The following is a 17,738-nucleotide window of genomic DNA, read 5'->3' on the forward strand; positions in this document are numbered from 1 at the left end:
AATTTGTTTTCAATTAAATGTTAAATTTACAAACCTAGTGATAGAAACAGTACTTGTTGTTGGGACATTGCATGCCATATGCAGTACTCTCAAGGATTCCGGGGGGAAAATGGTCCATAAATAAAACATGCATTACCAAGCCCATCTTATCATTTTAATCAGTCAGTCTGTTGTGTAGATTGACTGTCCTTAAAATGAATACACTGGGGCCACAACTTACGAACACAATTGGGACTGTCACTCCCATCATTACTCGCATTCCTTGTAAGTCCAACCACTGGATCAGAGCCAATAAAAGCTTAATGATACAGATTTCCCTTTAATTATTCATAGGAACAGTTCTATAAAAACATCAGATAATTCCACAATGAATCAACAGCTGATCCAACGAAGGGTCTCGGTGTTCTTCAATCCTAGAAACACCCACTGTGACACCATGGACAGGGTGACAGTCTATTGGAAGACTTGTTTTGTCATTGATTGAGGTGAAGCAACATTAAAAAATAGGTACTTTAAAAATAAAATTATTAAAACATATTCCATCTCAGGGGTGTGGTGGCACAGTGGGTTGGACCGAGTTCTGCTCTCCGGTGGGTCTGGGGTTCGAGTCCTGCTTGGGGTGCCTTGCGATGGACTGGCGTCCCATCCTGGGTGTGTCCCCTCCCCCTCCAGCCTTACGCCCTCTGTTGCCGGGTTAGGCTCTGGCTCCCCGTGACCCCGTATGGGACAAGCGCTTTCAGACAATGTGTGTGTATGTACACTCCATCTCCACAACTTCCTATGCAATGAGTTATGCTCTACTTTACACATGCAAGACAGCGCTGGGTTCCTCCTGTGCTTCAGGTGGCAAAGGAGAATAAAAGAGCGAAGTAGAAAGTGAGCAAGCTGGGGTGTCACGGAGAACAGCCGGGCAAGAGCAAGTTAAAGTGTGTTCAACCTTCTATGCCAACCTCCTGTCTCATTGTGACTGAAGACACAACAAAGCTGGCACATTACATAAACATCTGCATTTTCAGCATTTGGTCACTTTCAGTTTGCAACCAAAAGGGATGATAATAATATATACCTATTTGTTTGCTTTGTTGTTTCTGTAAAAGCCTCAGGTAAGCATATGATGAGTGGCTTTATATAATAAGCAGCTATAAGGGGCAAACTGGTAGTGTCAGGAAAGTCAACACTTGCCACCATTTGGCAAATAAAAGTGAAAAAACCAGTGGTTAGAGCTGGTGCCTTTGGACCCAAAGGTTGCAGGTTTGAATCCCAGCTGTAGTACCCTTGAGCAAGGTACTTAACCAAAATTGCTTTAGTAAAATTACCCAGCTATATAAACTGGTAGATAACTACAAGTATCTTAACGCTGTAAGTTACGTTGGAGAAAATCATCAGCTAAATGAATAAAAGTAATGTAAAAAATAGGAGGAAGACTTAAAATTCGTCTGCAAGCTTGAAATTTGCCTGGGTTTGCTCATCTTGCTACTGATTAACAAGTTCTGGATTAACCGACGGGAGCTGTAAGCACTGTAGAAGTGTGTGGAGAGGTCTTCTACATCTCATCTGTGTTCTTACATGTTCTGCAAGTCCTTTTCACTCCCCAACAGGCATACATTTTATAAAACAGAGCAGTAAGAAAATACAATTCAGAATAAATTAACTGGACATCATATCTGCAAAAAAATTGGTAACTCAAATGTTGATAACATAAGGTACCAATCTCCATTTAGCATGTCAACAGAATTAACTATCAAAACTTTAATTTTTTTTTTTTTTTTATTATTTATTTCTGAAAATATTTGGTAAATGCATACTATTTCAGTAGTCAGTCAATAGTCTGGAATGCATTAGTTAATATTCTCTTTATGTGCCAGGGCATATTCTCTGGTTCATTATTTGAGTACATTTGATAATGTACTGAACATCCTCTCAGCACTGGGCCAAATTTGGCACAATTGAGCTTTTTTCCAACAGTTACCGTGTGAAACGTCCTATGCAAGAGCTTTCTTTTGAGCTTCTCACAACAATGACAAGACGACATCTGATTTTATACATGGTTGTCCAACATAGCCTCCATAAGTCTTGCACTGTTTATAATAGCTGTCGTCAACACAATGAATTTGTACCCTGAAAAAGAATAAAAGCAATTATGTATGAACCATGCATGCTGCCTACATCACCAGCCCCCACTCAATGTATGTAACATTTTTAACAAACAACTATTTGATTTTTTTGACAGTTTTGTAAAAGAAAAAAAAAAAGGCATAACTAGGTCAGGACACCAGCTCACCCTTTTCTCTGCCTAGAAAACGTAGTGCTGAAATTTCAGAATAACTGCAGCCACCAAGGAACATGACAAGGATGATGCGTTGAGAATCTGTCTTGAACCTAGCATCAGCTCCACTGTGGCTAGCTGTTAAGGTAAAAGGTGATTTATAAAAAAATTTTAAAACATTACCCATAGTGAGGAGAGAGAATAATTGCAAGAACTTCAACATATATTAACAACTGTTTTGAAAATGAGAGAAAATGCAATCTAAACCGTTAATGCTATGCAGCAGGGCTGTTTTCTTTATCTGAACGGACATCATATAAAATGTGCAATTGAAATTTTTGTTGTTCTGGCAAATTGCCTCACCTGTCACAACAAACTCATTTCCATTTAGCATGCGTGTAACTTCCTCAAGACCTGTCCAACCGTCACGCTCCAAAACCTTCAAAAATGCAGTGCGAGACAAACGTTACAAAACAGGCATCCAAGCACTAGGTATTAAGGTGAAGATGATGAACAGACTTCTGTGACCACTAACCTGCTCTATGAGTTTGCAGCTCAGGGGAATATAGGCACCACTAAAGACATACGCCATATCCCTTGGGACACGCAGGTCGTACTCCTCCCCTGTTTTTGGTACCTATGCACCAAAAGGACACAAATTACGTCTGCATTTATTTATTTAGCAGACACTTTTCTCCAAAATGATATAGAACTCAGAGGAAAAAAAAAGGCAGAAGTGCTTTTCACCAACAGACAAAGAGACATAGATGCAGAGACATGATTTTCAAAGTAAAGTCAATTTGTCTGTCGTCACCATTTAAACCAGTATACATTACATGGGTACCTGCATATGGAAGATAGTACAAGTCTTTTTAAACATGTAACACTAAATGAGTGGCAATTGTGACAACGAAATGCAAATTTATGGAGTACATAGGAAATCCAGAGTGAAGTGAATCTGAAACAGTTGTTTTGTGACCCTTACTGAAAACTGAGAAGGATTCAGTGGTTCTGAGTGAGAGGGGGAGATCATTCCACCATGATGGAGCCAGAACTGAGAAGCTTTGGGCTTTTGATACTGGATTTTTTGGATTTAAACAGAGGCTCCTGCTTCACAGTCAACTCATTAGATGGTGAATAATTACTATCAAATTAAGACTACATACTAACACAGGTAGCAACAAATACAGCTGCAACAAAACTCACCAGAGCAAGCTTCTTACTCAGGGCTCGGAAATTACTTTTCTTAGCCAGAGAGGAGAAAGCACCGGTCAGCTTTTCTGGAAAACATTGTTTTATTTCCGCATTTAATACCTGATGAAACATACTGAACGTCTTCTTCCCATATAACATCTAACTGGCTCTACCGCTTCTAAATGATGCCCATCTACACTCAGTCTCTACCAGCAAGGGTCCTCGTGTCCCAAGCAGACCCTTGGCAGCTCACCTGCAGTCTTGTCATTGACCAGTTTGCCCACTTTGCTCTCCATGGCAGTAAGGGCATCTCCTGGCTGCTGTTCCACCAGCAGCCCCAGCTGCCTCAGGTTAGCAAACGTTAAGAGATGTTCTATGCCATAACTCTGAAACAGAGAACAGAGAGAGCATTTATTGCATAACAAAAAAATACACTTTGTGAGAACATGCATTATTAAAAAGTATGAACAAAAAACATATTTGGCTTACTGAAAGGTAGCCTTATTTAGGAGGGAGAGGGAAAAAAAAAAAAAAAAAAAAAAAGAAGAAAAACAAAAACTTACTTGCAGGTACTGAGTCTTCAGTGATCGATAATCCTTAGGAAGTAGTCCTTAGTGGAAATACATACAGAATTAATTGAAAGTGATCCCTCTGTTTTCATAGCATTGTTGATCGGCATTTTTAGAAAAAGTGCACCTGAGACTCACCATTTTCAGTGAGGGACAGCAAGCAGAGAAGCCTCAAACTGTCAATCATAGACACCTATAAAATCACACAGGTGAATCAGTCAATGGTTGTAGAGGAGTAGTAAATAACTATTTGGCAAACTCAAATATTTACATCACAGTTTTCATCTATGGCACAAAAAAACCTTGCATTTATACAAAAATAAAATGGGTTCATAACTACACATAGATTAATATTATCATTACAGATTGTAGCACAATGAGAATGTGGCCCAGCTGTCTACCTGTCTATTGATGTGTTCTTCTATGTAGGTAATGCACTCCCGTATATCAAAACCTTCCAACAACGCTGCACAAGGAACAGAAAATACACATTGTTGAAGTGAAAATTCAAAACTTCATACAGTCGTCAATTGCATATAAACCTACATGTTTTAATAGTACACACACACACACACACACACACACACACACACACACACACACACACACACACACACACACACACACACACCATCTGAAACCGCTTGTCCTAAACAGGGTTGCAAGGAGCCAAAGCCTAACCCGGTAACACAGGGCGTAAGGCCGGAGGGGGAGGGGACACACCCAGGACAGGACGCCAGTCCGTCGCAAGGCACCCCAAGCGGGACTCAAACCCCAGACCCACCGGGGAGCAGGACTGAGGTCCAACCCACTGCGCCACCGCACCCCCTCGTTTTAATAGTACTTTGGTCATAAACACAGATGTAAGACACAATACACAGCAAAGAATAACAGTCACAAATAGCAAAAAAGGCACAACACAATCTCACAGTGCTCAGTCTTCAGCAGTTCTTGAAAGTCTTGCTTGGTTTTCTTCTTCATCATTGATTCACTTGCTCCAATATCTGTAGAATGACAGAACAGTGTACCAGGCAGTCTAAAGCTCTTGCTATAACTTGACAGATGTAAACCCCTACACTTAATTCATATTAAATATATAAGAAATTCCAAATGTTAGGTTTCTCTGATGATTTAACACATCTAATTTCAGAAACTGAATTAGCCTGGAGCAGAGTTCAGTGCAGTAATCCCTCCTGCATGTACAGTACATACATGAAAATGTCCATGGAGATACACTGAAACTGCAGAATTCCCATTTATTGTTTGCAAAAAAAAAAAAAAAAGCACAAAAATTGAGCTCTGAAGACCATCACTTACGCAGACTCAGCAAGCGATGCTCTTGTTTCAATCCTTTAAGTTCCTCTGAAACAAATGTTCTCATCTGTTTTATGTCCATTCCACGCCGCTTCTAAAGAAATAAGACCAGTGTTTTACAACTCGTACATATAACACACACATGTAAAATAATTGTATTCTTCTGTAGAAATGTCCCAAGAAATGGAAACAGCACATGTAAAAATTCATGACAAAAGCTGAGCATGGGGAATCATGGGGAGTGTTATTCCTTCTTGACTTTTAACCACTATTACAGCCTGTCAGACAGGCTAAATTGGTTGAGGTCGTATTATTAGTCAAACTAAACAGCTGGCAACACACCGCTGTATACATTACCGCCGTATATATTAACAAACTAGGTTTACCTGAGTCACACGTCTGCGGCTATGTCTCTTTCTCTTAATGTAATGCATAAGTTGTACTTTTACTGAGTTGTACGTCGCTTTGGACAAAAGCGTCTGCTAAATGAATAAATGTAAATGTATACACAGTATTCAAGAAAATACTGTCTTTCCCATTTCGGAGAATTTCCCACAGCCATGATAGATTTTAGGCAGGGACACTTACATCATATGCAGTCTGCAGGTTTCGTGCCTTCTGACTGAGAAAGCCGAAGACATTTGAGAAATGCTCGTTTCTGATCTCACTAAACACCTGAAAAACAAAGGCTCTTGAAAGAGTGCAACCTACTGAAGTGAAAACTCAGCTGACCACAAGCTACTGTCATCCATAACACCTACCTTGTCCTGAGAGTTCAACATCACCTTCATACTTTTGTCAGCGGTGGTGACATCAGGACCAAACTCCACACACCCTGCAGAAAAGAAATCAGTGTGTGATGCTGTAAGGTAAAAAGTACCAGCAGACCCGAGAGCCGCCTGAAGAATTTGTCTTTAAAAAGCGGGATCACATAATTCTAATTTTCTTGGCTCATTTGACCTCACATAAGTGAAAAGATGTTAAGTTATTTAATGAATGCCAACTTCCCAGATAAACAACTGTTACATGGAGTTTTATCCAAAATACAGATTTTTAAACTGTGTTTTTTTTTTTTTTTACATCATTATTTATTATCTTGGCATTAGCTGAACTTAGTTTCTGACATATGGTACAAGTAATGCGATCATGTACATTACATAGAAGAAATCACCTACCACATTTAATTCTGAAAATATCATCCACAAGTCCTTCATAAACAACTTGAGAGCAGAGAGGAGTCACAAAATCTACATCTAAACAAAAAGTAAGGAACAAGATGGACAGCGTCACACAGTCGTAACAGTTCTTATCCAAAAGGTCCAAAAGCACTTCAAATTCAAGGAAGAATGAGTACCTCGATCAATGAGAAAGACATTCCCAATTTCAGACTTCTGAGCTTTCTGCTCACTTTCTTCCACCTGCTCCCTCCAAGACTCATACACCATCTAAGTCAACAAGACACACACTGGCCTTCTAAACCATGGAAAATACCACCTTAGCATAAGACACAATATGCAGTGTGCAATAACAAATCACTGATTATTAGCGACAGACATGGTGCCAACCTAATAATCAACGTCCCCGAGCTGCCAATCTTCAAGCAATACATTAAAGTCAGTACAAATCACCTGACAGTGCAGTAACACTGACCAACTCTAACCTTGGCACAGCGACCTATGCCATAAACCTTCGAGAAAGGACCAAAGAGAGAATGCAGGAGGTGTAGTGCACTGCCACCTGTTGTCACCCAGCGCTGGTCTCCCTCCTAGAAAGGCAAGATCAGCAATGTGAGGGCCTGCACTTAAAACATATGTGGACCTCAGTGCAACATGCTGATTCTATGCTGACAAAAAGTATTTTTGGATAAGTGACCACATGTGAACATGATAGTTGGTCATCATTACCAAGAAGTTGTCTCTGAAGAACTCTGGAAGTTCCAGACTGATGATGTCATCATCAAGTGGTAGTAGGTAGAAAGCCCATTCATCAGTGCTCACATCTGTTAAGAGATGAAGGGTTACTCAAAGTACGAGATAATGCAGAGTGCTGTAAAGCAAGTACCACACAGTCTCACTCACCACCATAGATTCCCTGCTCCTCCAAAACTGTTTCACAGGCATAGAACTGCAAAAAAAAAAAAAAAGACAGGGTGGTCTTCAATATAAATAATGACAGAAACTGGTTGTCATCAACATATTTGGGATTTATAATCTTAAATTCTATTTCCAATTGCTGAAAAAGCAGTTCACCTTCTGGGGGGTAAAGATGATCTTGTATTTCCTGAATTTTCCTGCTGCTTTGTCTGCATTGACTGTGTCTGAAAATACACTCCCATGAGTGCTGAAATTATATTATCGTTTCGAAAGACAATACAAGAATGTAATAAAGCACGTTATCATTCCTCTCACCAGCAATCCACTTCACAGTTTGTATTCGGGGTCGTATCAGAAAGCATATCCTTCAAAAAAAAAAAACGAACGCACACGTTCGCACAGCATTAGTGTTATATCAGTACTTTTATTGTATAAGCTGTCAACACGTAGAGTGCCTGGACACTCACTGATCACAGGTGCTGAAAATAGGCGTGTTCTCCACTTTGTAAAGCTTGTCTACATCATGTTGCTGCAGACAGATCAAAAAAGAAGAACTGTGACACCTCTGCAAGTATCCGTATGTTCTCAGAATTGGTACAATGTAGACATATGATGTATTATAATAGATAATGTCTCATTTCTACAGACTGTAATGTTACACTGTATTCATTCCTCATGCATTTATATATCTCTCTCTCTAGGACAGTAGTTCCACGAGGGACATCGCAGCACACCGTACCTTGAGCATTGTGACATTGGCAATCCGGTCCAGGGGACTCATCAAATCAGCCTCAATGAACAGGTCCTTCTTCCCTGGCAGCTTATTGAAAAACAAATGGGTGGAGGTGGGGGGTTATTATTGTTGTTAAACAGGGTAAGAGGATCCCCCACCCCCCCGCAATGGCCGACCATACCTGTTCCAGCAGATAGATGAGCTGGTCCCTGGCCAGTCTCTTGAGAAGAGAGAAATCTGGGAGCTCGGGGGCATCTCTCCTGGCGCTGTGTGCCATAGCAGCAGAGCGCACCCTGGGGCTCACTGCTGCCCCCTACAGGCCGTCTGCGAGACAACGCCTCTTTCAGGCTTCGCTGTCATTCAGTGTCAGGCAGCTGTACGGAAGCGTCGGTCCGCTTTTGAATAAAACACTCGTTCTTGGGAATATGACTGTGAGCTAATTGAAATATGAAGCCGGTCGCTTGCGTGTGAACGACTTAGTACCGATCGACAATCCGACTACTCACGAATGAGCATCAACAATTCATCTTTCTAAAAATACATATTTTTTAAATGATTTAACCAGCTTTTCAGCCCCCTGCCTGGCCTAGAACCCTATTCTTAGTTCTGGGAATGGCCCCGCACTTCCGCGACCCGACCTCTTAGAATAGCGCTTATCGACGGTGAGACTCAGGTGCAGGCGTAAGATACATCTGACAGATGTGCCGTCAATGTTTGGCTAGTACGGACGCTGTCAACAGTTTAAAAAAAGGATAACAGCCAAATTAATAAATTACGTATTAATGAAATTACAGCTTGGTTGTAGAGCTGAGGAAAAATGGCACTTTATACCGATGTAAATAGCTATATCGTTATGTTCCTTTAAGTGCGGAAGCAAGGTTTGCAGCACTTACTGACGCACGGAGAGTTTAGGAGACGCACATCCGGAAGCGGCAGCGTCCATCAACCGCTGACATAATATGACCGGGTAGAACCACTCTTTCCACATAAGGGTTCTGTCTGTTTTTTTTTTTTTTCTGTCTCAGTCGCTCAAACAGCTGTCTCCTGTGTTTCGTAATTATCTGTACACAGTCGGTTGGATACCAATCAGTTTAAATAGCTGCCTCACTCGTACGAGTTTGTATTTATTAAAAGGGTTTGACCGTCATAGGTGTGCGTATTGAGAGGGAAGTGCATGTAAAGCGCTTGCCGTGGCTCAGGTCAAAGTTTCACCCAAGAGTCGTTAGTGACCTTCTGGTTTTGCGAAGTCTCACGAGAAATAAAAGGAAACCATGAGTTCAGACGCCTTGATGTTGTTGGAGACGGTGAACTTCGCAGCGGAGAAACATAAAAACCAAAGGCGCAAGGACCCTGAAGCCACTCCGTATATAAACCACCCGATAGGTAGGGACGAGTGTCAGTCGCTCGCCTCACTGGAGCTCAAGCGTAGAGACCAGCCTAAGTGGTATTTTCTGTGTAGGAAAGTATAATTAAAATCAGTGATTCCAATAAATCGTGTTCCTTTGTTTATTTCAATGTTTTGTTGTAGGAGTGGCAAGAATCTTGAGTCATGAAGGTGGAATTGCAGACATTGAAGTTCTACAGGTGAAGAATTTTGCTTTACTGCAGCATGCATGGTTCATACTTATCAGTTTATTGGCATAGAACTTCTTTTAGAAAGCAAACCTTTTCTTTTAAAAAAAAAAAAAAAAAAAAAATTCCAACCTTCTTTGAAGAATAGTGTCTGATGCCGAGAATGCAGTCTAATAAAAGTGGCCTGTAGCGCCCCAAGTCTGGTGGAATTTTGGGTTAGTTCCACATTCAGTTTCTCTGGCTTCCAGGCAGCTTTGCTCCATGACACGGTGGAGGACACGGACACCACTCCAGCTGAGCTTGAGGCTAGGTTTGGACAGACCGTGGCAAGGATCGTCCAGGAAGTGACCGACGATAAGACGCTGCCCAAACAGGAGAGGAAGAGGCAACAGATAGAGCATGCACCTCACTGCAGCCACCAGGCCAAGCTTGTCAAACTGGCAGACAAACTGTACAACCTAAGGGACCTGAATCGCTGTACCCCTGTTGGTAAGTAAATGCCAGAGGCTTAGTGAACTCTATGAAAGGTACAGATTCACTCAGTTGATCCATGGTGAACCCAGTAGTCTTGCATGTTTGCAGAGTAAGAGTTCCTTGCAGAACTGATGATCCTTTGTTGAATTTCCAGGCTGGACGAGAGAGCGTGTTCAAGAGTACTTTTTGTGGGCAGCACAGGTGGTGAATGGACTGCGGGGCACCAACCCACTCCTGGAGGAAAAGCTGCTGCAGCTGTTCAAGCAGAGAGGCATTGACATGTGATGCATCTTTGATATTGCCCTGACAGTTCTCTGAAACCATCAATACACCTGTACTTGTTGTTTGGCCTCACATCATGCTAGACATCCTTTGTCTGAAATTCATTTTTGTGTTTTGGGTTTGCAACCTTGATTTATGAATGAGTGCCTCACTACCTAAATGATTTTACATATTTTATGTCACAACTGAGGTTTTATACAGGTTTAAAACATTGCTTAAGCATGAACTGTTCAATTTTTCCTCCACTCAGAGTAAGAAATGCACTGAACTACTGAGCAAGGTAAAAATAAAGCTTTTGGTGCTTGGAAGATTATTGGGTAAATTGATATAACCTAATTCCAAACATTAGGCTAGAATTTAATTGCTGGGGTTTCAAAAGAAACCAGAGAACAGGTTGAAGTCTATAGAGGCAGTCCCTGAATTACAAATGAGTTCTGTGTCCTCAGTCAGTCCTTAAGACTGATGTATGATGTATGTATGAACAGTTAAGTATAGGGAGTATCTATTGTGTACTTTTCTATGCATAAAACACTTCCACATACATCTTCAATACAGTAACACATTGTAATGATAAATCTAACTTTTGAGAGAGACAAAGCTTGAGAGATATCACTAGTATGATGACTAGAGAACAGGGAGAAGACTGGACCTAAGTGCAGGATCATTTATTCAGAATCAAAGGATTAGAGCTGTTCTCAGGGACAGGAACATGGTCACTTGATTGGCAAACTGAACAGAGATGAGGATCCAAAATCATGGTGGAGGGACAAGATGGATGGTTGTTATCAAGGAGACATGGAACAGCAGTGGGGAACAATGGACAGGACTTGGATAACTGGGAAGAAATGTCTTTCATAGCCGAGTGTGCGTGCGCATGTGCAAAATGCAAACTTCAATGGTTGTTGGCATTTCAGCTTTTGCTTTATTTTCACTTTAATTTCAGTTGATCTTTTTCCTTTTCTTTGATGCATCACCTTCACTTGCATCACATTTACACTTTGGGGGTATGGTTAGGAAAGTAAAAATAAAATTAAAGCCAAAGCCAGTAACACAGAAAAAGGAAGTCTCTGTCCTAGGTGGGGCTCACCCACCCCAGCCGTGAGCTGACAAGCTGCTGTAGATGTGCAGTGTTTTCATGCAGCTGGCGAAGTAGCGCCTGTTTACTACAAACCGCTGTTTGTAACTCAAATTTTGAATAGGCTTAATTATGAAGTTTTTGATTGTTACTTATGGGTGACAGATCACCTTCTGGTCAGTAAGGGGGTGGTTCATAACTACGGGTTGCATGCAAGTCGGACGTTCGTAACGCGGGGACTGCCTGTATTTATATACACGCTTTTATTAAGCACTCAAGGTTAATTTCAAATTTCAAGTCAGACCAAGGAATGAGGAAGTTCCATTAACAAATAGCTTAAGACTTAACCTCACTATTGGGGAACACTAGCCTTTGGAACCAGTTCTGTCACCAAATGCAAGAACATCTTTAAACGTAGTTGACTGACTACTGTAAATTTTAATACTGACCATGAACCTTTTCCCAAAAGTTCTGGTATGATCAACCTTAAACTAACTCATCTGAAACTAACAAAATACATGGGAATATTTTGAAAATTGCAGACAGCATTTAAACCTGTGTACAAGCTACAAGTTTGTGTCCATATGGTCAAGATTCAGAATGGGAGTAGAGAAATCCAAGAAGGCCAAGTAGCATGGAAAGTAGTCCACTCAATTTCATGCTCCCTTGGGCATCTTTGCTGTGCTCAGTTTGTGAGAGCAATCAGTGCCTCCACAACGTTCCCCATGTGTTCCCTCAGACTTCGCTCTGCCAGGTTCCGTGGGATTTCCATCTCTCCCATCTGTTGGCGGAGTACGGCGCGTCAGTTAGCATCATCATGTTCTCATGTAGGAAACGCTTTCCTCCAAAGCACAAAGAACTTTCTGGATCTAAAGGTATCAGACAAGCAACCTGTACGCTTCGATATCGCTCTTCATCTTGCGCACATTATACCAGTAGCCGCCCAACACAGTTTATGATCGGGATGAGGACAAAACACAAAGGTGATCATTACAGACTGTGCGATTCCACATTCTAGAAAATTCACTGCAATAGATATTACAGAAAGCAATTCCCAGAAAATGTCACTTTAGTACACAGAAATTGAACGCCCGCAACTTACTATGAGTTCTACGTCCTCCTTCTTGATGGTGACTTTAGCAAGCTCCTTCTCTCTGTGGAGGGAAAAATCAATGCAGCCATGATTTCAAATTATACGAAATATTATATTAAGATTAGATACAGGCAGGCAGTTGAACAATGTTTGTTATTTCCAAGCGGACAAACGGCCCGGGGACTCACCTTTCCTGCTTGGCTTTCTGCTCTCTCGACCTCCTGTCTCCGATCACGGACATGGCCTGAGGACCGAGACGAGAGCGCTCGTGAGTGAGTCTTAGCTCCGCGCCGAACTAACGTCGCGTTCACGTAAATTCCTCAAAACCGCCTCCACGTATATTGCAAATAAATACTTACAGAACTCAGACTTAAAGGGCAAGTCAAAAACACAATACTTCACACAACTAGCTTTTTTATTAATAATTTAAGCAAGAAATTGAGTTCCATCTACTTTTGCTAACTAACTATGCTCGCCGAAACGTTAAACAACCTACTTGGCTAATTAAATGTAACTTTACTTGTGTCCGGCATACTACAAACCGCTAAGTGGCCGCATTTGACACACAGGCTACGATAAAAAGAGCGGAGGCTCGAAGGAGCACCGCGAGGTCGCCGTCCAGGTGCAGCCACGCGCGCGGAGCGGAGGCCGTCTGTCTCACCGTCTCCAGATCGGAGCTCGAAATCTCCTTCTCTTCCGCATAGTCGGTAACCCGCTCCAAGTCAGCAGCCCCACTGTCGTGTTTACGAGGTTTCTCTGCCGGTTTTCCAGTACAGTTCTCTTCGGCTTCTAGGTCCAAATCCACATCTCCTTCTGCAGCCATGTTTACTGCCACAAGGCCGGAACGAAAAGGAAGTGGTGATTGCGGAAATAGGAGTCGGAGCCAAACTCGTGTGACTCCTCCAATCACGTGGTGGTCACGTTTGCGTCACTGTGCTTGCGTGGAGCGTGTCGGTGTTTTATTGATCCTTTTCCGTGCACCTTAGAAACCATATAGTGTTCATGTAAACAGTAATTACGAACGATATAAATGATGCCTATATACTGATTTACTAGGTCATTTAATCTCTTTAAATGATTCCTGTAAAAGTGCAAAGTATTGATATGAAATAGACTAGTGCACTAAATAGTGCATAGACTAATAGTGCACTAAAAGTTAATTTCTCCAGAAGTTTACCAAGTCAGAAAGGCAGTGCCTGGGATAGCTAGTATAGGGCTTAGAGCTGCTGCCTTTGATACCAAAGGCTGTAGGTTCAAATCCCACCTCTACCTGTAGTACCCTTGAGCAAGGTGTTTACCCTTGATTGCTTTAGTACAAGTTACCCATGTGTATAAATGGGTCAATAATTGTTAGTTGCTTTGTTGAAAAATATTGTGGCTTGCAGCGCCGTGGGTTTGGATGGTGCGAAGAAGGACGCAAAGGCAGCGTTCGTTTCGTACATTTTATTAGAAAACCGGCACACAGGGAAATAACGCTCTTGGTCCAAGGACCCCGCTTCCTCCAGGTCCTGCGTGTCTAGCCAGCCTGCTTAGCGCCCTCAGGCTCTCTTCTTTCTCCCCCTGGCAGACGCAATCACACCCTTACATTCCCCGTACGTCACGAAAAGCTAACCAATTACATTTAACAAGTTTCCCGCCCGAAACATGGTAACGCGGGTCGTTACAATATATCACTGCTTCCTAAAGTACAAGATGTATGTAGGCCTTTATATACGAATAACTTTGAAATAACACTTTGTTACAGAAATTCATCAGAATGTTTTGGATAATTTAATAGGCAAACTATGAAAAATAAGGACGACAGCTAGCGCCTAATATGGAACGTATAAAGACATCCATATATTCGTGTCAAGTGCTCCTCATTTACATCTGTAGTCCAGTTTTTGTATTAATCGGTATAGTTTTACATTTTCTGACATCATTACTCAAAGTGATCCTATGGCTTTTCTCTAAATAATGAGAATAAAGGTGAGTGAGTTTTGCCTACCAGCGTGTTAAGGCAGCCTTTCCTCCATCATTAACTGACAGGCTACGCTGTCAAGGCTTTTGACTGCACAGCTTTAACAGGACAGCTCAGGAAGATGTGTGGGCTCCAAGGCAGGATTAAAGAGTACTTCTGCCTCTGCTATTTCTGGCCTGTAAGAGGTTTACTCATTCTTAATGCTAGGGGTTTCTCCGTAGTTGTCACCTTTTGCTGCCACTTTGCTACAGCCACAATATTTCACGCCTACTAGCAGTACAAAGCAATCACAGACGTTGTCTGTTAATGAACTCAAACAAAAACTTTCCTGATAAACACTCAACACACACCCCGTCCACCTCTTAGTCAGGCTTCTTCTGTGAGAAGATGCACCCGATGTATGACACCATTAGGTACGATCCAGGAGCAGGCCACATGCTGCTGTCCGAAACCTAACTCGCATCCTAGTGTATGATTGATTTCCAGGAACGGGTGGACCTGGAACTTTCCCAGCAGTGCCTCGATTCACGTGGGAAGTGATGCGGCGTCGCTGCCTCAGGACCCAGGTAAGGTCTGTTTCTGCAGATAATCAGGGAGGTGGGCAACCACTTTTTTTGAAAAAATCCAAACGCAACACCGGAGGAACACAAGCAAGGGCAAAAGCTTTTGAATTCCCAATATTAGTTTTTTCATTATCATAAATAATTCCATACATCAAGTAACAAAGCAAGACTTTATGTAAAAGGTTGCATTTTCTCAGTTCATCCAGTACTGTCTTCAAGATCTGTGTTTCGTGCATTTGATGCAGACATGGGTGAATGTGAGTGTATTTTATGGAAAGGATATAAGAGTTGATCAAGTCTCAAAATGTCACTATGACACCTGCATGTGGTTTTAAAGTTCCTGTCAGTAGAATGTAGTCATCACAGCAATATACTCATATTTTAATTATTTATGTTTTTATCCATTGTTCATATTTTTCACTTGGATACTCTTTCGCTCAAAGAGACTGTTAATATATGATGTCTCTATTGATGGGAAGCTGAAGTAGAGGAAAGGTCTGTTTCTGTATTCTCAGATATGCTTGGGATTTAACTGAGGATTAATAATCAAATATGTAGTTGTTTGAAATAATCCAGCAATGGCATAATCCAAAATGCACTCTCTAGAAAAATGTCTCCTTTGTGCATTTAATCAGTTTCTGTTCATTTAATCTTAGATATTTGGTTAAGCAGATATGTCACACAGGTTTTCAATCAAATATACAAAATACTAATTTGTCATTTTCTTGTTGTGGATACAAATGCGATATATCCATTTCAGTTTGTGTCTTTATTGAGTTTAGTGAGTCTATGGCACACTTTTCTAAATATATCTGTTACTTATTAGTTTTAAGGACAATTATCAGCATCTTCAGTTTCCAACAGATCTTTCTGTGCTTTTAAAGTGTGGTGCAATGTGCACAACTTTTTAAATTATTTATGAATAAAGTTATGGTAACTGTGCCTGTTGCAGTTTTTTTGTTAAAAAAAACACCGTCAACTTTCCTAGAGAGCTGATCCTTACAATATTAACAGATAAACTTGTTTACTTCAAAATAAATACTAATTGGTTAATAAGATTTTGTGACTTCAATGCAGAAGATTAAATATCTAAATTTAAATGAGTCTGTCCAAGTACACATTTAACTATGAGTGTAGATTTACATTTATTCATGTAGGTGATGCTTTTTTCCAAAGCAACTTACAGTCTTAAGGTATCTACAGTTATTTTCCAATTCATGCAGTAGGGAAATTTTATTAGGGCAATTTTAGGGTGAGTACCATGCTCAAGGGTACTACAGCTGCAGGTGGAATTTAAACCTGCAACCTTTGGGTCCAAAGGCAGCACCTCTAACCACTACGTGACCAACTGCCCCGAACAAATTACTGCAGCATCTTTTTGATTTACCCTCATATATATATCATGAAGGCCATTGTAAGGTATAGGCAGTTTTACAACAGTTATTAAAATTAAACCTGTTTAACATATTGTTCTTACTATTATTAAAATAAAAAATAGTACATGGAAAACGTTAATTACAAACCCCTTAAAATGTATTAACTAACATTAATTTCACTTTTTTATGCCAAATTACATATATATATATTTCAATATATTGATAGGATGTTAAGTGTTGTGGGATGGTTGCATTAAAGGATTCCTCTGCAGTAAGCACTCTGGATGCTTTATGCACCTTAGCAACAGTTAATGAGCTTTGCACTGTTTATTGAATATCACTGACATCTTTACCACACCTGATTACCTGATACAGAGACTTGTTCAGAGAGCTGCAGCATGAGTGACTGTAGCTTCTCGCTTTCTGCAGGCTTCTCTAGTCAGAAGTCACAGTGATGCCAGCTATTCATTCATTATTTAATTATCTCAAAGCTCCTTACTCCAGTCCTGGTGAGCAAAGGACTGTCTGACTTGGAATAAGGGGACTTGAGAAGGGACTTTTAGTTTGCACAGTCCTGAATATTAGTTGTTGGCTTCATAACATCTGGATTATGGTAAATCAACACCAGACCTAAAATTTGTGAAAACTGTAATGAAAGTACGGGGGTGCGGTGGCGCAGTGGGTTGAACCACAGTCCTGCTTTCCGGTGGGTCTGGGGTTCGAGTCCCGCTTGGGGTGCCTTGCGACGGACTGGCGTCCCGTCCTGGGTGTGTCCCCTCCCCCTCCGGCCTTACGCCCTGTGTTGCCGGGTTAGGCTCCGGTTACCCATGACCCCGTATGGGACAAGCGGTTCTGAAAATGTGTGTGTGTGTGTGTGTGTGTGTGTGTGTGTGTAATGAAAGTAGGGGGCGCCATGGGTTGGACCAGGTCCTGCTCTCTGGTGGGTCTGGGGTTTGAGTCCCGCTTGGGGTGCCTTGCGACGGACTGGCATCCCGTCCTGGGTGTGTCCCCTCCCCCTCCGGCCTTACGCCCTGTGTTGCCGGGTAGACTGCGGTTCCCTGTGACCCCGTATGGGACAAGCGGTTCCGAGAATGTGTGTGTGTGTGTGTGTGTGTGTGTGTGTGTGTGTGTGTGTGTGTGTGTGTGTGTGTGTGTATACATATATAATTTCAAT

General features: G+C 41.5%; 3 protein-coding genes across 4 annotated transcripts; 1 reads left to right on the forward strand and 2 right to left on the reverse strand.

The window, feature by feature from the left end:
- Positions 1-1,821: 1,821 nt before the first annotated feature.
- Positions 1,822-9,068, reverse strand: vps33b (VPS33B late endosome and lysosome associated). 2 transcript variants are annotated; one of them, XM_018763372.2, is made up of 23 exons: positions 8,351-9,068; positions 8,176-8,256; positions 7,904-7,965; positions 7,752-7,801; positions 7,593-7,660; positions 7,422-7,467; positions 7,248-7,342; positions 7,004-7,108; positions 6,698-6,788; positions 6,519-6,596; positions 6,105-6,178; positions 5,932-6,018; positions 5,347-5,434; positions 4,959-5,033; positions 4,431-4,495; positions 4,168-4,222; positions 4,024-4,070; positions 3,714-3,846; positions 3,473-3,546; positions 2,802-2,903; positions 2,630-2,705; positions 2,282-2,404; positions 1,822-2,118 (listed from the first exon to the last, which is right to left on the reverse strand). In XM_018763372.2, exons 1-23 carry the CDS (start codon positions 8,444-8,446, stop codon positions 2,039-2,041), a joined length of 1,851 nt encoding a protein of 616 aa, XP_018618888.2. In that variant the 5' UTR covers positions 8,447-9,068; the 3' UTR covers positions 1,822-2,038. The 2 variants fall into 2 exon arrangements, with proteins under 2 accessions (XP_018618888.2, XP_018618886.2); XM_018763370.2 differs by having other exon boundaries at positions 5,347-5,437.
- Positions 9,069-9,332: 264 nt separating this feature from the next.
- Positions 9,333-11,477, forward strand: hddc3 (HD domain containing 3). The gene is made up of 4 exons (XM_018763355.2): positions 9,333-9,552; positions 9,698-9,753; positions 9,990-10,230; positions 10,370-11,477. Exons 1-4 carry the CDS (start codon positions 9,441-9,443, stop codon positions 10,498-10,500), a joined length of 540 nt encoding a protein of 179 aa, XP_018618871.1. The 5' UTR covers positions 9,333-9,440; the 3' UTR covers positions 10,501-11,477.
- hypk (huntingtin interacting protein K) lies at positions 11,471-13,532 on the reverse strand. The gene is made up of 4 exons (XM_018763356.2): positions 13,327-13,532; positions 12,854-12,909; positions 12,675-12,726; positions 11,471-12,353 (listed from the first exon to the last, which is right to left on the reverse strand). Exons 1-4 carry the CDS (start codon positions 13,486-13,488, stop codon positions 12,258-12,260), a joined length of 366 nt encoding a protein of 121 aa, XP_018618872.1. The 5' UTR covers positions 13,489-13,532; the 3' UTR covers positions 11,471-12,257.
- Positions 13,533-17,738: the final 4,206 nt, after the last annotated feature.

The sequence above is a fragment of the Scleropages formosus genome, chromosome 11 (assembly GCF_900964775.1).
Source record: "Scleropages formosus chromosome 11, fSclFor1.1, whole genome shotgun sequence".
Lineage (NCBI taxonomy): Eukaryota > Metazoa > Chordata > Actinopteri > Osteoglossiformes > Osteoglossidae > Scleropages > Scleropages formosus.